Here is a 24,319-nt window from a genome sequence, read left to right on the forward strand (position 1 = left end):
TCCTGACTGGTTGCATCACCGCCTGGTATGGCAACTGCCCGGCATCCGACCATAAGGCGCTATAGAGGGTAGTGTGTACGGCCAAATACATCACTGGTGTCAAGCTTCCTGCCATCCAGGACCTATATACAAGGCGATGTCAGAGGAAGGCCCAAAAATGTGTCAAAGACTCCAGTCACTCAAGTCATAGACTGTTCTCTCTGCTACCGCACGGCAACCGGCACCGGAGCCCCAAGTCTAGGTCCAATAGGCTCCTTAACACCTTCTACACCTATTTCTATAGAAGAAGCCCATTTAACTCATCAATATTCTTTTTAAAAGACAGTTTTTCATCTATCCAGATGCACAGATAAGCAGGAACACAATCAATGTGGACACCATCCAAAGTACATATGCTTAAATCATCAGAGTAATTTTATGTGCTCTAGAGACTCAACATATACTTAGTTTTACCTGCATTCAATACTAATTTCAGGTCAATAAAGTTTTCTGTTATACAATGAAGGCAGACTGTAGGTCAGATAGAGCCTGGTCAACTGTGGGGGCAATAGCATACACAACAGTATCATCTAAATACAAGTGCAGGTTACACAAGTGGAAGTCGATATTGTTAATGTAAACAGTAAAAAGCACAGGGCCCAGAATTGACCCCTGAGGGACACCTTTCGTAATATCAAGGAAACCTTATTTAACACCATCGGTAGATACACATTGACTTCTGTCAAGTAATTTTTAAACAAATTACATGCAGTATGAAGCCTTCCCTCCATAGCCTATTCCATATCAACAAAAGAGAATTGGGTCTGATTGCCTCTGAGGTTTACAAAATAGATCATCTTATTGTTTATGTGTCTGGGTGTGAATCATAAAGAAAATACATTTGATCTACAAATCATAAGCCTAGTTATGGAATATGTTGTAGTTGGCTTAGATCCCATTCCCAACACAGGTCTTTCTTTATAAATATTCCTAGTGTGGGTCCACAACAAAAGGACCAGCAATGGAATATATAGTGCAGTACTTTGACACTGATGATAGAATATTAGGTTAGTCTACTCGCACACATGTAGGCTGAGGCCGTCTGATGCAGCACTGTCATCACACCGACCAAAGCATAAGTGATTCTTCATGCCACAAAACTGTTTAATATCGGCGACACTACATATCGCGTCCAATACATTGATAATGATTTTTGAGTTTGCGCACTTCATTTCACATTTATAATTAGCACAAACAGCGCAAATCGCCCCATATGCATTGCCCTTTGTCCCAGAAGCCACACAACAGAAGGAAAAACCCTGTGCAGTGCAAGCAGCCATCTTGGACAGGCAGGCAAGGTAGATACTTCAGCCAGGATAACCTGCAGATCTCGTCTGAAGAGCTCAATACATTAAACCGACAATTTCCGGTAAGAATATAAACATAATATAGGAGTGTTCGTATCCACATATAGCTAACACATTTATAAAACTTTGAACCTTCTGTGTTACAAATTATAGTGGCTAGCTAACAGCTAGCTACTACGCTAATATAGTTAAGTTGGCGGCTAGCTAGCCAACGAGTAAAGTGTCTACTAGCTAATGTTATCTATCTTGCACTGTGTAATATATTACCATTCTTCACAAACACCCGTGGTTTTGTTTTGCCATTGTGGATCTAGCCAGGTGTCTGTCGTTTTTGGGAACAGGCCATTGCTTTTGAGCTAACTAACTACTGTAGTATCCGAAAGAGTAACCTTACGCTTGCTAGCTATCATTTGTTGGCCCCAACATTTCGCCTAAGTTAGTTATCAAGGCTCATGTCATGGTAACTGTATTCTTCCCTTTAGGTCGACATGGCTAGTTACATATTCGCCAATAAATGATGACACATGTATTATGGTTATCTAGTTAGCCAGTTTAGCCTGTTTCTAGCTGGCTAGTTGGCTAGCAGGTCAATGAAGACGGCTAACGTTAAGATCGGGTCTAGTCTAGTACGTTGTGGTCATAGCTGGACAACCCACACCTCTCCCAACTTCACTGCCAATACATTTTACAATACATTATTTTAGCGTCCCGTCTGAACAATAAACCAAGATGCTAGCTATCTAAACAGACTGTTGCCACGGTTTGTGTTGATAGCATCAGTTAGCTAACGTCGTTGGCCAGCAGATAGAGGCTTTTGGGGTGTTGTATTCGTAGGTAATTAGTTTATCAACCTTTTCATCTCATGTAGCTAGCTATAGTCAGATGTGTGCTTGAACTGTCATGAGCATTTAGCTAGATTATGCCCTCCCACTAGCCTACATTGTCACAAGCCAGCTGTATTGTTCTGAAATTGTGGCGTTCATTCATCCATTAAAAGGTCCAACGCAGCCGTTTAATCTCAATATCAAATCATTTCTGGGTAACAATTAAGTACCTTACTGTTATTGTTTTAAATTCAAATTGTAAAAAAATAAACAAACAATTTCTCAAGAATAAATGTTGCTAGGACTGTTCTGGAGTGGTCTGATTGAGGGGTCAAATGCAGGGTTTCCAAAACCTGGTCCTGGGGCCCCACTAGGTGCATGTTTTGGTTTTTACCCTAGCACTACAAAACTGATTCAAATAACCAACTCATTATCAAGCTTTGATTATTTGAATCAGCTGTGTTTGGGAAACCCTGGCCTTATGGAAAGAACATGTAACCTAAAAACTAGCTTTTATTGGCAGAGAGGAGGGCAAACTCTCTTTGTTATTGGTCTATTAACTTATTCTGCCTGGCAGGCAGTTATTTTTAAAACACAGGAAAATTACATTTTTGACTGCACAGGTCCTTAGTTTAATAATTTATAGTGCAGTAGCTGTTTAGCTCAGCCAGCTATCCAGTAATCACATAGATGACTGGTGTCTGGTTAGACTGTACACTCTCCTTCCAGACTCACATTAAGCATCTCCAATCCACAATTAAATCTAGAATTGGCTTCCTATATCGCAACAAAGCATCCTTCATCATGCTGCCAAACACACCCTCGTAAAACTGACCATCCTACCGATCCTCGACTTCGGTGATGTCATCTATAAAATAGCCTCCAACACTCTACTCAACAAACTGGATGCAGTCTATCACAGTGCCATCAGTTTTGTCACCAAAGCCCCATACACTACCCACCATTGCGACCTGTACGCTTTCGTTGGTTGGCCCTCGCTTCATACTCGTCGCCAAACCCACTGGCTACAGGTTATCTACAAATCTCTGCTAGGTAAAGCCCCGCCTTATCTCAGCTCACTGGTCACCATAGCAGCACCCATTCGTAGCATGCACTCCAGCAGGTATATCTCACTGGTCACCCCCAAAGCCAATTCCACCTTTGGCCGCCTTTCCTTCCAGTTCTCTGCTGCCAATGACTGGAACGAACTGCAAAAATCTCTGAAGCTGGAGACTCATATCTCCCTCACTAGCTTTAAGCACCAGCTGTCAGAGCAGCTCACAGATCACTGCACCTGTACATAGATGGGCTGTTTACAGATGGGCTATCTACCTACCTCATCCCCATACTGTATGTATTTATCTTGCTTCTTTGCACCCCAGTATCTCTACTTGCACATTCAACTTCTGCACATCTACCATTCCAGTGTTTAATTGCTATATTGTAATTACTTCGCCACCATGGCCTATTTATTGCCTTAACTTACCTCATTTGCACTCACTGTATATAGACTATTTGTTTTCTTTTGTTCTACTGTATTATTGATTGTATGTTTTGTTTATTCCATGTGTAACTCTGTGTTGTTGTATGTGTCGAATTGCTACGCTTTATCTTGGCCAGGTCGCAGTTGCAAATGAGAACTTGTTCTCAACTAGCCTACCTGGTTAAATAAAGGTGAAATTAAAAATGTAAAACAAAATGACACAGCATGCATCCATATCTAGGCCTTGTCTCGGGCCAGCCCTTACTGTCAATCACTGAAATATTTATTTGATATAAGAATGAGGCTTTGATTAGGATAGAATATGAATGTATTCATGTAGATGTGTCATCACCTGAGATACTCCTCTCTGTGTGACAAGAGTAGATGTATTTTCTTGGCCTTGAATTTTACCTTGATGGAAAAATATTCCCTTAAAATGGCAGATCACACAGTGAAAGAAATACACTGTATGTGCATTGATTGAACCCAAGTTTTTCAATTGATTTGTCCATTCCATCTCTGCCTTTGGTAATGGTGATCACAACCCAAATGCACTTCTGCAATTTACAGCAGGATTTTGTTTGTATGGCAGCATAGCAATATGACAATGAGTCAGAGAAGAGAAAAATAGCCCAGATGTACAGTATGTGACACCAGTTATATTCGTTCAACAACAGGAAGTGGATGTGATAAAAGAGGTGACAGCGCTCTGTTTTATGAATCAGTGCGAGTGTATGGAGAAGTGCTGAGACTGCAGTCTGGTCACATGCTCTCAATCGCACTCTCCTTGGATGTATACTTCTCCAGGGCCTCGTTTGGGGAAAAAGGGAATTTTTCCTATCATTTACCCAAAGAAGGAGTAGCCCTAGAGTGTGTGTACAGCTCTAGTAGGCTCTAGTAGCTTTCGCCTTATGGAAAAACTCACACAAGTCTGGAGGCACCACATGACAGAGGGTCATGTGAGGGGAGGAAGTCAGGCTAGCAGCAAGGCAGGCTGTGATACAAGTTCACGTCACGGTCAGTGTATCAAATCCCTTACTGGAGCTTATCCCACACGCTAACTACATTACTTCCCTTACCACCTCAACTGTCTTTCTGCTGCACTTTGTTTTTCAAGCAGGCAGAGCTGGAATGGGGAGTGGGGCCATTTTCTTGTAGGCCACTTCAGGGGAGTGGCACCCAAGGGTCTCTGACCAACCCCATGCAGAGAGGATGAGGCTGAGGTGACACCTTGACCTGGAATTAACCACCTCAGATGATTAACACAAATCCATTCAATTCTGGAAGATGATCCTAAATATCACTCTTCCATGATTAGTTTACTCAATTTGCCTCTTTATATCACAATGTAAGCGTCCCTAATTCACCTCTTTCTTCACCCGGACTGCTCTCCTGTAACACTCTCCTTCTCTTCTTCACCTTTTCACCTTCTCCCATCTTCTCTCAAATCAACCCACCCCAGCTCTAGCCTGAGACATTTGTCATAGTGCTATATTGTTTAGCAGGAAAACTTGGTCATTGAACAGCAGGCCAAACCATGTATTTTTCTGGTTGGCGCCAGGATCTATTGCATAGCTATTTTAATCTCCAAAACTGGTTTAACTGCAATGCATTTATAATTGCTGTGTACTGAACCACAGATTTAAGAGAAACTTCCCAGATAGACGGAAACATTCTCTAGAGATGATAACGGATAGCCTAGTCACAATTAATCACACGTTAGAAGACTTGTATGTGTAGGCTATTATTCAGGGTGATTGATTTGGAATCAGATCCCATTGTTCCCTTGTGCCTTCTACTTGCATTACAGATGTCCGCTCTCAGCTATAGTGTGAGACTGAATTACTGACAAGTGAATTATTTGAATCGATTGTGAGAATGCCCTCTCTCTTTCTGAAAAGTTGATGCTCTTATGTGAAGTCAGATCATGTATTCATAAACAAGGCTGATTTCAATTTGAGACTATATTTAATCCAAGCATCTGTTTGAATATTTTCAAATGTGCATGACTGTATGTGTGTCTATATTCCTGATTATCACCAATCCTTTCTTATAGACTATGGAATAGGCTATATTACCGTATAAGCAGCAATGGATAATAATTCAGAAAGGTGTCTGTGCTATAAATAGCAGGCAGCTTCTAACAGTGATGCTCTAGGTGTGTGTTTGAGTCTGGCCGTCTCTATATACAGTACCATTCAAAAGTTTGGACACACCTACTCATTCAAGGGTTTTTCTTTATTTTTACTATTTTCTACATTGTAGAATAATAGCGAAGACATCAACACTATGATATAACACACATGGAATCATGTAGTAACCAAAAAAAGTGTTAAACAAATCAACATATATTTTAGATTCTTCAAAGTAGCCACCCTTTGCCTTGATGACAGCTTTGCACACTCTTGGCATTCTCTCAACCAGCTTCATTAGGAATGCTTTTCCAACATCCTTGGAGTTCCCACATATGATGAGCACATGTTGGCTGCTTTTTCTTCAGTCTCATCCAACTCATCCCAAACCATCTCAATTGGGTTGAGGTCGGGTGATTGTGGAGGCCAGGTCATCTGATGCAGCACTCCATCACTCTCCTTCTTGGTCAAATAGCCCTTACACAGCCTGGAGGTGTGTTTTGGTTCATTGTCCTTTTGAAAAACAAATGATAGTCCCACTAAGCGCAAACTAGATGGAGGGCGTATCTCTGCAGAATGCTGTGGTAGCTATGCTGGTTAACTGTGCCTTGAATTCTAAATAAATCACAGACAGTGTCACCAGCAAGCACCATCACACCACCTCCTCCATGCTTCACGATGGGAACCACACATGCGGAGATCATCCGTTCACCTAGTCTGCGTCTCACAAAAGACACGGCGGTTGCAAACAAATATCTCACATTTGGACTCATCAGACCAAGGACAGATATCCACCAGTCTAATGTCCGTTGCTCGTGTTTCTTGACCCAAGCAAGTCTCTTCTTCTTATTGGTGTCCTTAAGTAGTGGTCTCTTTGCAGCAATTCAACCATGAAGGTCGGATTCATGCAGTCTTCTCTGAACAGTTGATGTTGAGATGTCTGTTACTTGAACTCTGTGAAGCATTTATTTGGGCTGCAATCTGAGGCTGGTAACTAATTAACTTATCCTCTTCAGCAGAGGTAACTCGGGGACTTCCTTTCCTGTGGCGGTCTTCATGAGAGCCAGTTTCATCATAGCGCTTGATGTTTTTTGCTTCTGCACTTGAAGAAACATTCAAAGTTCTTGAAATGTTCCGTATTGACTGACCTTCATGTCTTAAAGTAATGATGGACTGTCGTTTCTCTTTGCTTATTTGAGCTGTTCTTGCCATAATATGGACTTGGTCTTTTACCAAATAGGGCTATCTTCTGTATACCACCCCTACCATGTCACAACACAACTGATTGTCTCAAAAGCATTAATTTGTGGGATTTCTTTCCTTCTTAACTTTAAACAAGGCACACCTGTTAATTGAAATGCATTCCAGGTGACTACCTCATTAAGCTGGTTGAGAGAATGCCAAGAGTGTGCAAAGCTATCATCAAGGCAAAGGGATATTGAAGAATCTCATATCTAAAATATATTTTTATTTAACACACTACATGATTCCATGTGTGTTATTTCATAGTTTTGATAACTTCACTAATATTCTACAATGTAGCTAATAGTAAAACAATAAAGAAACCCTGTAATGAGTAGGTGTGTCCAAACTTTTGACTGGTACTGTAGGTGTAGTTATAATTCAAACCCATATGAATGAATGTCGCTCAGCATAAAGGCAACAGATGGGTTGTGTGGGTAGCTGGTATCTAGAGATACCAATTACTTAGGGCCTAGACCTGTGTGTTTCCGTGCAGTTAAGAGGACTGTTAAGAGGAATTTAAAGGTGCTACTTGTCCTCCCTTGGGTACCCTTGTGAAATTACACCTGCTAATGGTTCTGACAGAGCCTCTGCATCGTGGACTTGGGTGACGCGAGGAAACGCTGTCCCTCTTAAAACCTCTCCTCTTCTACAGCCTAATGTAATGTCTTCCTTTCATTTGAGATTAAAAGGAGCTGTGCACATATGATGCAATTTCCTGAACGTGAAGTCTAAGTCTAATGAAATCGCTTGCCTCAAAGTGACACAACACTGCTGGGGATGTTGGCTGCCTGTACTTGCCGTATCGATGACACAATTGGCTAGAAGCCTCATATTTATCTGTGTGTATCATAGAAAATAGCTGCTTATTTTCTATGCAGATCGATGTTCTTTTTAATGATGTTCATACACACACCCCAGTCTGCCCGGGACCATGGACCTAAGCCTTTGCTATTGTGGAGAGTATAGCCTTGCTCCCCCATTGGCTAAGCACAGGACAAGGCTAATGCTTAGCATTCAGTTTAAACCTCTCTGTTTACTCCGACATCTGTCTGCGAGTTCTCAGAGCAGTTTGTTGCTCGAGGTTTGTGATGCAGAGAGAGGAAACACACCATTGAACATGCTGCATAATGGTGATGATCAACCAACCCAACATAAACACCCATTTGGTCCTATGCACTTGTTTTTGTTTTAGCTTCCGTTGTGTGAGATTAGGCTACATCTAGAGAAGTCCTTCTATCTTCCGTTGTGTGAGATTAGGCTACATCTAGAGAAGTCCTTCTATCTTCCGTTGTGTGAGATTAGGCTACATCTAGAGAAGTCCTTCTATCTTCCGTTGTGTGAGATTAGGCTACATCTAGAGAAGTCCTTCTATCTTCCGTTGTGTGAGATTAGGCTACATCTAGAGAAGTCCTTCTATCTTCCGTTGTGTGAGATTAGGCTACATCTAGAGAAGTCCTTCTATCTTCCGTTGTGTGAGATTAGGCTACATCTAGAGAAGTCCTTCTATCTTCCGTTGTGTGAGATTAGGCTACATCTAGAGAAGTCCTTCTATCTTCCGTTGTGTGAGATTAAGCTACATCTAGAGAAGTCCTTCTATCTTCCGTTGTGTGAGATTAGGCTACATCTAGAGAAGTCCTTCTATCTTCCGTTGTGTGAGATTAGGCTACATCTAGAGAAGTCCTTCTATCTTCCGTTGTGTGAGATTAAGCTACATCTAGAGAAGTCCTTCTATCTTCCGTTGTGTGAGATTAGGCTACATCTAGAGAAGTCCTTCTATCTTCCGTTGTGTGAGATTAGGCTACATCTAGAGAAGTCCTTCTATCTTCCGTTGTGTGAGATTAGGCTACATCTAGAGAAGTCCTTCTATCTTCCGTTGTGTGAGATTAGGCTACATCTAGAGAAGTCCTCTATCTCCATCTTGAAAACGAGTGGTTAAGCCATTTGATTAATGAGCCTCTCAAATTGATAACGTACGTATTGTAATTGGTGGTTATTCATCCTCTAACCCCTTTAGTTAATGGCTGCTGGCCTAAAGATCATAATGGAAAACTATAAATTGTAGGTGCATCATGGGATAGTAATACAGAGGAGTCTGGAGTCTGGCTCTGCCACATCTCATCTTGTTACAGTCCGTGGTACTGTTGTGAATAAGATGAAGGCTTCTTGGAAGAACTCCCATGACAGGCCCTGTCCATCAGTGTGTGCGCATGTGTGATCTATGATGACCCTCCCTGTCTGAATTGTTATTTTTAGAGCCCCTCCCCTTTTAGGTCTCTCTTCCTCAGCTAGGCTTAGAGTCGTTGTCTAATCCTGGTTGGTTTCTCTTCTTACACAACCTGCCCACAGGGTGCGTCCCAATAATCTCTCCTTTCTCCTGAAGTGTACACTCGTTCACTACTTCCCACAAATCTAAAAGAGTTGGATTGGTGGAGGCATGGGCTAGAGGGAGTTTCCACCATGTTTCTTATACCAGACATGTCCTTTCAAATCAGTGAAGGGAAGTGAAGAAGTGCACACTTTGGGAGGAAGGAGAGATAATTGGGACCTATCCAGTGATAGCTGGCTGAAGCTTGACTTCCTCATGCTGATTTAATGGACAGACATCAGTTGAGTTAGGCCCTGTAGATTAATGTCCGATACTGGAGTTACAAAGTCAACGTATTTGTATGTGGTCAGATACATTGCTATCAGATGGTTTCAGCTCTTCCAGCTGGGTTGAGTCCTACCCATATATTTGAGAGGTCAGTGCTCCTGGGCCTGCTGTCTAACTGAGAAATCACATGACAGGAATCCTGAGAAATCAGGAATTATTCATACTACTTAAAATAATGTTTTAGTTCTCGTACAGCACACCAGCTGCTCAGTCTGTCTAGTAGGGTCTGAGACATGGTGACATCATTCTCTACTGAGCATGTTGACCAATTCACAGGCTCATGCTATATGCCAGGCATGATGTTGTAGTTTAATGTTATGGAGTGCCAGTGGTCGAGCAGCAAGATGCAATGTTTCAGTTGACTAAGTGTGTGGTCAAACCAAGCACTGTAAAATTAAATGGGATAGTGAGTGATGTCGACAGACAGAATTCAAAGATAATGTGTGGTTTCTGCATGATGCCCAGCTAGAGTAGATTCATAGACAGCACCCTGATTCTTTCTCTGACTCATCTTGAACCTTTCTCTCTCTTTCAGAGCCACGATGGCCACCGCACCGTACAACTACTCCTACATTTTCAAATACATCATCATCGGTAAGTGAGCCGCGAGCATGCATGTTGACTGGATTGGAATGGAGGCCTGTTTGTTTGTGTGTACAGTGCTGTGCTGTATGTAGGTCACCCATTGGTTGCAGTTAGCACACAGCTCACTGAGATGCTACAAGCCCTGAAAGAGCACCCATCACGAGACTAGAACCGTAGCTCAGGAGTTTGTCCTGGTCAGGTCATGTGGTCAGGATTACTCCAGGTCTCAACCATGACCCCATTACAGCAGATTCCTTTTGATTCGGTATGTGGTCGCCATTTCTCAGTGATTTTAAAACGTTTTTATCAATAAATGTTTTCCCCGGAAGCTAGCCTAAGCAAAGCAAAGTGGTTTGTGTTCTAATGACATACTGTACCGACAATGTGCTCGTAACAGGGTTATTAATGAACTTAAAATAGAACGATTGCTCTCCTTTTTGATCTAAATTACCAACAGAAGCAATGAGCGTACAGTAACCTTATGTATTGTTGGTATATAGCCCAGGCCAAAATGTTCTGAGTTGTGGTGGTAGTTTTATCTTGTTGTGCATTCCACTCTTCCCCTTAGTGTATTTTCCTACCAGTTTGGCACCTCAAAATAGGGAAGTTAAATCTCCATATCTCTCCATCTCCAACTCCCTGGAGGTTGTTTACCCTGCTGCATTGAGGCCTTTAAAACCCCACCTCAATGTCAACTTTGTGGACTTGTTTGACAACTGCCAAAGGCCCTGTCTTGTGCTGCTCTTGTTTGCTGTCTGTTACCCAGACATCAATGTGGTCATACAACACACACACACGTCACTTTAGCTCTGTAGCTAGAGCAGACATTAGTGTATAGGCCTTAAAGGTGCAATATGCGAAAAATGCACCGCCATTTCCTGGTAGCTAAAATTGGAGTAGTTTGCCTAATTTCAGTTTGTGACAAAACAAACAAGTATACAGAAACATTGTACCATCTAAACCGCTGTGAAATATATTTTCAATAACTACAAATATTGTATTATTCAGCTGTTTGAAGCTGGTGTATAAAACCGACTGCAGAAGAAGCGAGAATGGAAAGCCTAGAACTAGCACACATAGAATAGATCTACTGCTTTGTAGACTTGCTTTCAATAAGAATGACAGATCTATGACTCACATTTCTATGTGAAATTGGTCAGGTCACCCAAAAAGTTACATATTGCAGTTTTAAAAAATAAATAAAATCCTCTGCTCTCCCCACTCCACTAGAGGTAACCATGCCAGCTATTAAGTCAAAGCCCTGCAGGCCTGTTTATGCTGCCTCTTTAAGTGCCCTCATATGTGTAAAGCACACAACTGGCAACCACCATAGCATTCTGTTAACAATGTCTGAGGGGGAGAGGGAAGATGCTCTTTCTGTGTTACAACCAGAGTTGTTCCTGGTCAGACCGAGTGGTCAGTGAAAACTGATCCCTTCATAGGAAAATATGAAACAAGTTGTATGTCTGTGTTTTTTTTTTTGTCCTCTCCGTCTTGTATGTAATGTTAATATTTGAACATGGATCCTGACACATCTCTCTCTCTCTCTCTGTAGGGGACATGGGGGTAGGGAAGTCATGTTTGCTTCACCAGTTCACAGAGAAGAAATGTAAGTACATCCCTGGCTCCCCACCGACTCCAGACAGATAACCCCTCCTCATCTCACACAGGCTGTAGGAATGGACTGTCTCACTCTAAATCCCCTCTGATGACTTCAGCTCATTGAGAGAGGGGGAGAGTGTGGGTGCCACTTTGAAATGTGTGTCTGCTTCATGTTGTGTGTGTGTGTGTGTGTGTGTGTGTGCTTTCTCAGCTGTAGCCTCAGTCACTTCACTATAACACCCAGGCTTTTGAATGCATTTTAATGGCATTATTAGCAGGCAGCAGTAAATGCAGATGCTCTGCTCCTCATTCATCTATCTAGCATCGCATCCTGCATGGCCCGTAGACTTGGGCTCGGAACAGGCAGCTGCTTTGTGAGTGCTGAATGCCAGGTTTGAAGACTTCCTCCCTGTCTCTGGTTAACATTGAAATGCAAGTGGTAAAAACCAACTGATCTGCCAGTCTGAAATGGATACTCAACCCACCTGCTCTCTCTGTTCCCTCACAATGGAGGTGATGAAGTGCGTGTATACGGTCAAGGGTGCACCTGTTTTCTCTGTGTGGTTGGATGTGTTCGTGACTGTGAGGAAAGATGCGTATGTATATGGGTGCTGTTTATAGTTCAAGTTGGTGCTAGCTGTGCCACTGGCAGGCTGTTCTGTATGGTAGGGAGAGGAGAGAGATTGGGAAAGAGGAGGTGTAGTCACAGTAAATGGAATAGAGAGCAGGTTAATCACAGCAGTCTAGTGACACTCCGGAGAGGAGGAGGAAGGGAGAGCGAGAAAGGGAGGCAGGCTGAGGAAGGTCTACTGAGTCAGACTTCTGTGATGGGAGATGTAGTCGGAGAAGACGAGGCGAAGCAAGAGGTTTCACCAATGCGTTTCAATGGGCTTATTTTGGCCCCGACACTTGTCGCCTGCCTTCCCCGCCTTTGGGAAAACGACTCCCATTGTTTGAGCGGAGACACGAGCATCTCGTCATTATATACAGATCTCTGATGTAGTTCACTCCCCAGAGTCTCGTCATGTCTCTTGACAAAGTGGCAATACTCTGTTTTTGATTTTAATTTAAATCTGTGTGTTATAGAGGAATGTTGCCTCCTTGGATTCCTCATAGCTATACTGACGATCTATTCCTTTCCCCACCTCTCGCTCCTCCAGTCATGGCGGACTGCCCCCACACGATCGGCGTGGAGTTTGGCACGAGGATAATCGAGGTGAGCGGCCAGAAGATCAAGCTGCAGATCTGGGACACGGCGGGCCAGGAGCGCTTCAGGGCCGTCACGCGTAGTTATTACAGGGGGGCCGCGGGCGCACTCATGGTCTACGACATCACCAGGTACGCGCACACACGCCGACGTGCCCGAACCTTGATGCTCCTGGTAGAAGCTGCCTGTAGGCAAAGAGCTAGGGTCAAATTACCCTTCCCCAATCCTAGCTCAAACCATACAGGGAAAAAAAAACTGGCCTCCGATAAGCATCTAGGTCCAACTTCATCCTAGTCCCCTCAGCTTGTTCTACAATACACAACCCACCCGTTAGCTGTACTAGTCAGATTGCTCTCGGTCTGTTGGCCTATATGTCTGTGTGGGAGACAAAGGAAAGGAAAAGGGGCAGATGGCATAAAGTGTGCCCCTCTCTTCCTGAACAAACATGGTGTCTGCATCCTGTTGCCCTCCCCACCTTCCTCCCCCAAACTGTGAGACTGTATCAGTGGAATGTCTGTCTCCTCTCATAGAAAGCATAGGCTCAGAGTAAAGCTTTAAGTATTGCAGCATTTCTATATTGTAGTTTTCCCACTAATAGTAGTTGGTGTCTATGCAGCATATCATTGCCTCTGTTTTATGAATTGGGATTCGATTGCTCGTTTGTTCCCTAGCCTAATTTTAGCGTTCCATATTGACACCCGTGTCTCGGACTGTAAGAACTGTTGTCAAAACTGAAGAAGAATCAGTAGGTTTATTCTATTAGTGAAAGGATATATAGATACAGACCCAGGAACATTTCTCCATTTGTCACGGCCACAACCTTTGATCCCACTTATGATGTGGCACACGCTGTTTTGTCCCGACCTGCCGCCAGGTTATCTAACTCCCACTCTTCCCCGTGTGTGTTCCACAGGAGAAGTACGTACAACCACCTCAGCAGCTGGCTGACTGATGCCAGAAATCTGACCAACCCAAATACTGTGAGTATGGTTTCACACTGCTCCTCTCTAGCTGCCTGTCAAACACAGTGTCTGGTTGGATGTACTACCAAGTAGTCTCCCTGTCCCCTTTCTTGCATTCTCTCATCTAATGCTCTTTGTGTCTCTGCTGTGTCCCACTGCAGCACACCCAGTGTGTTTGATTGATGCCCCAGAGCCCCGTCCATCTCTAAATTGCATTTTGACTACTATGATTATGGCCGAATCACACTGCTATCATGTACAGATTAGAATATGCGTTTAGCTTGCTTATACAAGGTCAACATCCTAAACTCACTGTCGGCTTGTTTACTCGAACACCACAGTCTCTCGTTGGAAAATGGGACATGACATTTTACATTTTAGTCATTTAGCAGACGCTCTTATCCAGAGCGACTTACAGTAGAATGCATACATTTTATTACATTTTTTCCCCTTCGCAATACTGGTCCCCCGTGGGAATCGAACCCACAACCCTGGCGTTGCAAGCACCATGCTCAACCAACTGAGCTACAGGGGCAAGACATGACTAGTGCCCAGATGCATTGGCAGTTGTATATTCATTAGAGGTCGACCGATTTTGATTTTTCAACGCTGATACCGATTTATTGGGGGACCAAAAAAAGCCAATACCGATTAATCGGCCGATTTTTGATAATAATTAAAAAAAAATATAAATAAAATGGGGGGGGGGGGGGGAATTATTAAAAGGAAATAAAATAAAAAATAATGAACTAATAAAAAATGTAAATATTTGAAAAAATTGTACACTTTTTTTATATTTAAAAATATATTTTTTATTTTTTAGATATATTTGTAATAATGACAATTACAACCATACTGAATGAACACTTTTTTTTATTTTAACTTAATATAATACATCAATAAAATCAATTTAGTTTTAAATAAATAATGAAACATGTTACATTTGGTTTATATAATGCAAAAACAAAGTGTTGGAGAAGAAAGTAAAAGTGCAATATGTGCCATGTAAAAAAGCTAACGTTTAAGTTCCTTGCTCAGAACATGAGAACATGTGAAAGCTGGTGGTTCCTTTTAACATGAGTCTTCAATATTCCCAGGTAAGAAGTTTTAGGTTGTAGTTATTATAGGAGTATTTCTCTCTATACCATTTGTATTTCATATACCTTTGACTATTGGATGTTCTAATAGGTACTTTAGTATTGCCAGCCTAATCTCGGGAGTTGATAGGCTGAAGTCATAAACAGCACAACGCTTGAAGCATTGTAAAGAGCTGCTGGCAAACGCAGTAAAGTGCTGTTTGAATGAATGCTTACGAGCATGCTGCTGCCTACCACCGCTCAGTCAGACTGCTCTATCAAATCATAGACTTGATTATAACATAATAACACACAGAAATACGAGCCTTTGGTCATTAATATGGTCAAATCCGGAAACTATAATTTTGAAAACAAAATGTTTGTTCTTTCAGTGAAATACGGAACCGTTACGTATTTCATCTAATGGGTGGCATCCCTAAGTCTAAATATTTCTGTTATATTGCACAACCTTCAATGTTATGTCAGAATTTTACATAATTATGGCAAATTAGTTTGCAACGAGCCAGGCGGCCCAAACGGTTGCATATACCCTGACTCTGCGTGCAATGAACGCAAGAGAAGTGACCCAATTTCCCTAGTTTAATATTGCCTGCTAACATGAATTTCTTTAAACTAAATATGCAGGTTTAAAAAAATATACTTCTGTGTATTGATTTTAAGAAAGACATTGATGTTTATGGTTAGGTACATTCGTGCAACGATTGTGCTTTTTTCGCAAATGCGCTTTTGTTAAATCATCCCCCGTTTGGCGAAGTTGGCTGTCTTTGTAAGGAAGAAATAGTCTTCACACAGTTCGCAACGAGCCAGGTGGCCCAAACTGCTGCATATACCCTGACTCTGTTGCACAGAACGCAAGATAAGTGACACAATTTCCCTAGTTAAAAGAAATTCATGTTAGCATGCAATATTATTTAAATATGCAGGTTTAAAAATATATACTTGTGTATATATTTTAAGAAAGGCATTGATGATTATGGTTAGGTACACATTGGTGCAACGACAGTTCTTTTTTTGTGAATGCGCTTGTTAAATCACCCGTTTGGCGAAGTAGGCTGTGATTCAATGATAGATTAACAGGCACCGCATCGATTTATATGCAACGCAGGATAACGCTACAATGCTAGAAAGCTACACATGGTTGATGATATTACTAGTTTAACTAGTGATTATGTTAAGATTGATTTTTTTTTAATAAGATACGTTTAATGCTAGCTAGCACCTTACTGTGGCTCCTTGCTGCAGTCGCATAACAGGTAGTCAGCCTGCCACGCAGTCTCCTCGTGGAGTGCAATGTAATCGGCCATGATCGGTGGTCAAAAATGCCCATTACCGATTGTCGTGAACACTTGAAATCGGCCCTAATTAATCGGCCATTCCGATTAATCGGTCGACCTCTAATATTATTATCTGTATCTTTCATGGTGTGTAGCCGATACGGTATTGCTGAATCCATTTCTCCCACTGGTACTAAGTTCTGTAAGAGCTCTCGCTCAGTGAAGTGTGCGAGCTGTCTCGTATGTCGTTTTCTGCCTATAAGTGAGTGAGGATGTGATTTTAGTGCCTGCCAGGCTGCTACTGCCACTGTGTTAATGTGTTTGGTGCCTGGAGGACTGACCGACTCATTCTGTCCTCCCACAGGTGATCATTCTCATAGGTAACAAAGCAGATCTGGAGGCCCAGAGAGATGTCACGTATGAGGAGGCCAAGCAGTTCGCTGAGGAGAACGGTGAGACCGGGAACACCCTCGGGCTCAATGAGAGGGATGATGGGAGAGGAGTAACTCGCATCAATCTATCTCTATTCCACCCTATCTGAATGGCTGTGAGAATGCCCCCAGGCCCCCCCCCCACACTCACTAGGTGATTGGAAGGGGGAGTGTGAGGGAGACCGAGAGAAGAGACTCCTCCATATAGGGAGGGATGGAGAGTTTGAGAAGTAGCAACTCGTCTCTGATTGAGAGGGAGAAAGAGAGAGGTGAAAGAGAGTAAAATGGCGCATACATTCAGGTACAGAGGGAGAATACGAAAGAGGTGAACGCATAAGTGAGGACACATTCATAGAGAGTGAGTGAGAGATACACAATATACAGTACCAGTCAAGTTTGGACACACCTACTCATTCAAGGGTTTTTATTTTTACCATTTTCTACATTGTAGAATAATAGTGAAGACAAACTATGTAATAACACACATGGAATCATGTAGTAACCAAAAAGGTGTTAAACGAATCAAAATATATTTTAGATTCTTCAAAGAAGCCACCCTTTGCCTTGATGACAGCTTTGCACACTCTTGGCATTCTCTCAACCAGCTTCACCTGGAATGCTTTTCCAACTGGAGTTCCCACATTGAAGGAGTTCCCACATATGCTAAGCACTAGTTGGCTGCTTTTCCTTCACTGCGGTCCAACTTATCCCAAACCATCTCAATTGGGTTGAGATCGAGTGACTGTGGAGGCCAGGTCATCTGATGCAGCAGTACCGCACTCTCCTTCTTGGTCAAATAGCCCTTACACAGCCTGGAGGTGTGTTTTGTGTCATTGGCCTTTTGAAAAACAAATGACAGTCCCACTAAGCGCAAACCAGATGGGATGGCGTATCGCTGCTGAATGCTGTGGTAGCCATGCTGGTTAAGTGTGCCTTGAATTCTAAATAAATCAGACAGTGTCACCAGCAAAGCACCATCACACCTCCTTCATGGTTCACGTTGGGAACCACACATGCGGAGATCATCCATTCGCCTAGTCTGCATCTCACAAAGACTGCGGTTGGAACCAAATATCTCACATTTGGACTCATCAGACCAAGGACAGATATCCACCAGTCTAATGTCCGTTGCTCATGTTTCTTGGCCCAAGCAATTCTCTTCTTCTTATTGGTGTCCTTCAGTAGTGGTTTCTTTGCAGCAATTCGACCATGAAGGCCTGATTCATGCAGTCTCTGAACATTTGATGTTAAGATGTGTCTGTTACTTGAACTCAAAAGCATTTATTTGGGCTGCAATTTCTGAGGCTGGTAATTAACTTATCCTCTGCAGCAGAGGTAACTCTGGGTCTTCCTTTCATGTGGCGGTCCTCATGAGAGCCAGTTTCATCATAGTGCTTGATGGTTTTTGCGACTGCACTTGAAGAAACTTTCAAAGTTCTTGAAATATTCCATATTAACTGACCTTCATGTCTTAAAGTAATGATGGACTGTCGTTTCTCTTTGCTTATTTGAGCAGTTCTTGCCGTAATATGGACTTGGTATTTTACCAAATAGGGCTGTCTTCTGTGTACCACCCTACTTTGTCACAACACAACTGATTGTCTCAAATGCATTAAGAAGGAAAGAAAATCCACAAATTAACTTTTTTTTCTCACCTTTATTTAACCAGGTAGGCTAGTTAAGAACAAGTTCTCATTTACAACTGCGACCTGGCCAAGATAAAGCAAAGCAGTGTGTCACAAACAACAACACAGAGTTACACATGGAATAAACAAACATACAGTCAATAATACAGTAGAAAAAAAGTCTATATACATTGTGTGCAGATGAGGTAGGATAAGGGAGGTAAGGCAATAAATAGGCCATGGTGGCGAAGTAATTACAATAAAGCAATTAAACACTGGAATGGTAGATGTGCAAGTAGAGATGCTGGGGTGCAAAGGAGCAAGATAAGTAAATACAGTATGGGGATGGGCTAGTTGGATGGGCTATTTACAGATGGGCTACGATCTGGTGCAGTGATCTGTGAGCTGCTCTGACAGTTGGTGCTTAAAGCTAGTGAGGGAGATATGTGTCTCCAGCTTCAGTGATTTTTGCAGTTCGTTCCAGTCATTGGCAGCAGAGAACTGGAAGGAAAGGCGGCCAAAGGAGGAATTGGCTTTGGGGGTGATCAGTGAGATATACCTGCTGGAGCGCGTGCTACGTGTGGGTGCTGCTATGGTGACCAGTGAGCTGAGATAAGGCGGTGCTTTACCTGGCAAAGACTTGTAGATGACCTGGAGCCAGTGGGTTTGGCGACGAGTATGAAGCGAGGGCCAGCCAACGAGAGCGTACAGGTCGAAGTGGTGGGTAGTATATGGGGCTTTGGTGACAAAATGGATGGCATTGTGATAGACTGCATCCAATTTGTTGAGAAGAGTGTTGGAGGTTATTTTGTAAATGACATCGCCGAAGTCGAGGATCGGTAGCTTGGTCAGTTTTACGAGGGTATGTTTGGCAGCATGGGTGAAGGATGCTTTGTTGCGAAATAGGAAGCCTATTATAGATTTAATTTTGGATTGGAGATGTTTAATATGAGTCTGGAAGGAGAGTTTACAGTCTAACCAGACACCTAGGTATTTGTAGTTGTCCACATATTCTAAGTCAGAACCTTCCAGAGTAGTGATGTTGGACGGGCGGGCAGGTGTGGGCAGCGATCGGTTGAAGAGCATGAATTTAGTTTTACTTGCATTTAAGAGCAGCTGGGGGCCACGGAAGGAGAGTTGTATGGCATTGAAGTTCGTCTGGAGGTTAGTTAACAGTGTCCAAAGAAGGGCCAGAAGTATACAGAATGGTGTCGTCTGCATAGGTAGAGGTGGATCAGAGAATCACCAGCAGCAAGAGCGACATCATTGACGTATACAGAAAGAGTCGGCCCAAGAATTGAACCCTGTGGCACCCCCATAGAGACTGCCAGAGGTACGGAAAACAGGCCCTCCAATTTGACACACTGGACTCTATCAGAGAAGTAGTTGGTGAACCAGGCGAGTCAATCATTTGAGAAACCAAGACTGTTGAGTCTGCCGATAAGAATGTGGTGATTGACAGAGTCGAAAGCCTTGGCCAGGTCGATGAACATGGCTGCACAGTATTGTCTCTTATCGATGGTGGTTATGATATCGTTTAGGACCTTGAGCGTGGCTGAGGTGCACCCATGACCAGCTCTGAAACCAGATTGCATAGCAGAGAATGTACGGTGGGATTCGAAATGGTCGGTAATCTGTTTGTTAACTTGGCTTTCGAAGACCTTAGAAAGGCAGGGTAGGATAGATATAGGTCTGTAGCTGTTTGGGTCTGGAGTGTCTCCCCCTTTGAAGAGGATGACGACCGCGGCTGCTTTCCAATCTTTGGGAATCTCAGACAATACGAAAGAGAGGTTGAACAGGCTAGTAATGGGGGTTGCAACAATTTCGGCAGATAATTTTAGAAAGAGAGGGTCCAGATTGTCTAGCCCGGCTGATTTGTAGGGGTCCAGATTTTGCAGCTCTTTCAAAACATCAGCTATCTGGATTTGGGTGATGGAGAAATGGGGGAGGCTTGGGCGAGTTGCTGTGGGGTTGCAGGGCTGTTGTCCGGGGTAGGGGTAGCCAGGTGGAAAGCATGGCCAGCTGTAGAAAAATGCTTACTGAAATTCTCAATTATAGTGGATTTATCGGTGGTGACAGTGTTTCCTAACCTCAGTGCAGTGGGCAGCAGGGAGGAGGTGCTCTTATTCTCCATGGACTTTAGTGTCTCAGAACTTTTTTGAGATTGTGCTACAGGATGCAAATTTCTGCTATAAAAAGCTAGCCTTCGCTTTCCTAACTGCCTGTGTATATTGGTTCCTAACTTCCCTGAAAAGTTGCGTATCACGGAGGCTAACAAGGCACACCTGTTTAATTGAACTCCGTTCCAGGTGACTACCTCATGAAGCTGGTTGAGAGAATGCCAAGAGTGTGCAATGCTGTCATCAAGGCAAAGGGTGGCTACTTTGAAGAATCTAAAATGATATGTTGATTTGTTGTAACACTTTTTTGGTTAAATGATTCCATACTGTATGTGTTATTTCATAGTTTTGATGTCATCACTATTATTCTATAATATAGTAACAATGGAGTAAAACCCTTGAATGAGTAGGTGTCCAAACTTTCGACTGGTACTGTATACAAAAGTATGTGGACAACCCTTCAAATTAGTGAATTTGGCTATTTCAGCCACACCCATTGCTGACGAGTGTATACAATTTAGTGCACAGCCATGCAACCTACATAGAAACATTGGCAGTAAAATGGCCTTACTGGAGAGCTCAATGGCTTTCAACATGGCACCGTCATAGGATGCCACCTTTCCAATAAGTCTGTTCGTCACATTTCTGCCCTGCTAGAGCTGTTAATGTGAAGTGGAAACGTCTAGGAGCAACAATGGCTCAGCTGTGAAGTGGTAGGCCACACAAGCTCACAGAACGGGACAGGCCGAGTGCTGAAGCGCGTAGTGTGTAAAAATGGTCTATCCTCGATTACAACACTCATTACCGAGTTCCAAACTGCCTCTGGAAGCAACGTCAGCACAAGAACTGTTCATCGGGAGCTTCATGAAATGGGTTTCCCTGGCTAAGCAGCCGCACGCAAACCTAAGATCCCCATGTGCTATGCCAAGTGTTGGCTGGAGTGATGAATCATGCTTCATCATCTGGCAGTTCAACGGACTAATCTGGGTTTGGCGGATGCCAGGAGAACTCTACCTGCCCCAATGCATAGTGCCATCTGTAAAGTTTGGTGGAGGAGGAATAATGGTCTGGGGCTGTTGATTCGGACTAGGCCCCTTAGTTCCAGTGAAGGGAAATCTTAACGCTACAGCATACAATGACATTCTAGATGATTCTGTGCTTCCAACTTAGTCGCAACAGGTTGGGGAAGGACCTTTCCTGTTTCAGCATGACAATGCCCAAGTGCACAAAGCGAGGTCCATACAGCAGTGATTTGTTGAGATCGGCGTGGAAGAACTTCACTGGCCTGCATAGGGCCCTGACCTCAACTCTATCAAACACTTTTGGGATGAATTGGAACGCTGACTGTGAGCCAGGCCTAGTCGCCTGGCTCGCACTGAATGGAAGCAAGTCCCCGCAGCAATGTTCCAACATTTAGTGGAACGCCTTCCCAGAAGAGAGGAGGCTGTTATAGCAGCAAAGGGGGGGACCATCTCCATATTAATGCCCATGATTTTGGAATGTTCAACGAGGTGTCCACATACTTTTGGTCATGTAGTGTAAGTCAAGGCAGGGGCGCAACTTTGGTTTTAGAGGTGGGGGGGATGTTTTTTTTAATCCAGTCGGATAAACACTCCAAACAGCCTACCCGACCGCTCGGAGGTGTCCTCGTGGTCCTAAAGCACACTGTTGTCTTGTTTTGTATCACATACCAATGATAAAAGTGGGGGGACAAAAATGCAATTTCAGAATGTCTGTCCCCAGTGAAAGTTGCACCCCTGAGCATAGGTATGAGTAAGGAGGATGGTTGGGGATCTGTAATTTTCTTCTGCAGTAGTCTGACTCCATCTTGTGTCCATTCCTTGTTACAGGTCTCTTATTCCTGGAAGCCAGCGCAAAAACGTAAGGCGGAGGGCACTGCCTGCTTTTACCTCACATTTGGTCTGAAATGTGCTGAAGTGCTTTGTGTTCCTAACCGTGTGACTGACTGTGTGTGTCCTCTGCCCAGGGGTGAGAACGTGGAGGATGCCTTCCTGGAGGCAGCTAAGAAGATCTACCAGAACATCCAGGACGGCAGTCTGGACCTGAATGCTGCAGAGTCTGGTGTCCAGCACAAGCCCTCCGCACCCCAGGGAGGCCGGCTATTAACCAACGAACCACAGCCCCAGAGGGAAGGCTGCGGCTGCTAATGACCAACGCCCCTCTCGCTCTCCTCATCCTCCCTCCATCGCCCCCACCCCACTCCACTGGGGCTGCATGAGTGGGGCACGGATGGAGGGAGGGAACGAGGGATGGGCTGAGTGGGAGTGTACCTCTCTATGAATCTGTCATTCCTCCTCCCCCACCTTTTTCACTTTGTCTTCTTCTTCACTTCTCTCTTGTTCCTTCTCTTCCTCTGCCCCATTCAGTCCAGCTCATCTGCCATGGAAACCCAGATCCACACACATTTAATATATATAAAGACATGGGTTACTGACACAGATAGGTCATGTTCATAACACAACCAGAAGAAATGCTTTTTAAACGTTTCCTTTTATAGCATCTACCTATAATATATACACCGATCAAGTCTCATCCACCACATCCCAAACCAAGCCTGTTTAGTCGATAACCGCCATTGACGTGAACCTATCCAGACACACTCCCCCCGCATCAGTCCAATGATCTAGGACTGTTTTAAACTGAAATGACATGTTTGGGATTCTAATTTTCCTTGGATGGTTAGTGAAGGGAATGATGTAGTAATGTATGACGCAGCCCCACTACTGCTCGCTATCGGCGGTGGCAGCTGTGTGTGTGTCTCTTTGGTCCAGTTGTTGAACAGGGTCTAGAGCAGTCCTTAGCCAAAGCTTTCCCCCTGGTCCTTATGGTAAAGCTCTGAAACTAGACAGATATTTAATCCCTTGGATGGTGTCCTACAGTACAGTACACCTCAGTGTGCAACACTAGTGTAGTAGACACTTTAAAGCCCAAGAGACCTGGAATTCCCCAGAATCTCCTCTACCTACATGAAGTCACAGGAAAGGTTCTGGGTGTGTGTGGGGCGGGATTTATTTGACTAAGTTAATGACACTTCAAATAAAACTTCTCATCTTGTTTTTTATGGGAAGGATTCCTTCAGATCATCAGTTTCATTGCACCCACTCTTCCCCCATAGAATCTCTGTCCTTAACAGCATTTTCTTTGTCGTTGTTTGCCTTGATATGATTTAATGTTTATATTATTAGTGTTTAATATTTTCTTTGCTGCGCTTGCTCTACATACTGCTGTCAAATTGTTTTACTATATGGTGATATTGTAGTGGAGAACATGGAACTGGTTTAACAAATGAGGAAAAGACTGGGGTAGAAGTTACCCTACTCCAGTCCTTTTAACTATGAGGTGAGGAATTCAAACTGACCCCAGATCAACGCGTAGGGTTATCTCCCCATAGGCTTGTATAGTTACAAGACCAAGCAGCACGCCCCATATGGGATGAGTTTGTCTGACACTCAACCCAACTCAATGTCTGTACCATAGAATAATTCCCCCAATTCGGCAGCTGTGTATATAGCTTATATATGTTGGTGACCATGCTACTTTGAGGATAAACAAACCATGCTGGCTTCGTAGAGATCTGTACAGTTGTGTTTGTGGGATGCTTGTATTTCGTGCTTGGGAATTCTGTAACATAGTTTCTATGAATAAATGTGTATGGACAGACTTCCTCTACTCACTAGTGATTCCCTCTGTTCAGTCTCTGGGTAGAGAGAAA

The 24,319-nt window shown here is 43.3% G+C and overlaps 1 protein-coding gene across 2 annotated transcripts; it reads left to right on the plus strand.

Moving 5' to 3' along the window:
- The first annotated feature begins 1,059 nt into the window (after positions 1-1,059).
- LOC106563285 (ras-related protein Rab-14) lies at positions 1,060-24,276 on the plus strand. Of its 2 annotated transcripts, XM_014128751.3 has the most exons (8): positions 1,250-1,408; positions 10,219-10,277; positions 11,824-11,877; positions 13,031-13,208; positions 13,991-14,057; positions 16,775-16,862; positions 22,437-22,467; positions 22,574-24,276. In XM_014128751.3, the coding sequence occupies exons 2-8, from the start codon at positions 10,226-10,228 to the stop codon at positions 22,752-22,754; spliced, it is 651 nt and encodes a 216-aa protein (XP_013984226.1). In that variant the 5' UTR covers positions 1,250-1,408; positions 10,219-10,225; the 3' UTR covers positions 22,755-24,276. The 2 variants fall into 2 exon arrangements, with proteins under 2 accessions (XP_013984227.1, XP_013984226.1); XM_014128752.3 differs by lacking the exon at positions 13,031-13,208 and having other exon boundaries at positions 1,060-1,408.
- Positions 24,277-24,319: the final 43 nt, after the last annotated feature.

The sequence above is a fragment of the Salmo salar genome, chromosome 11 (assembly GCF_965601325.2).
Source record: "Salmo salar chromosome 11, fSalSal1, whole genome shotgun sequence".
NCBI classification, from domain to species: Eukaryota; Metazoa; Chordata; class Actinopteri; order Salmoniformes; family Salmonidae; genus Salmo; species Salmo salar.

Coding starts and splice junctions, on each gene's coding strand:
- LOC106563285 (XM_014128751.3), top strand. CDS start 10,226: ATGGCCACCGCACCGTACAACTACTCCTACATTTTCAAATACATCATC. Junction 10,278..11,823: donor TTTCAAATACATCATCATCG/GTAAGTGAGCCG, acceptor CTCTCTCTGTAG/GGGACATGGGGGTAGGGAAG. Junction 14,058..16,774: donor ATCTGACCAACCCAAATACT/GTGAGTATGGTT, acceptor GTCCTCCCACAG/GTGATCATTCTCATAGGTAA.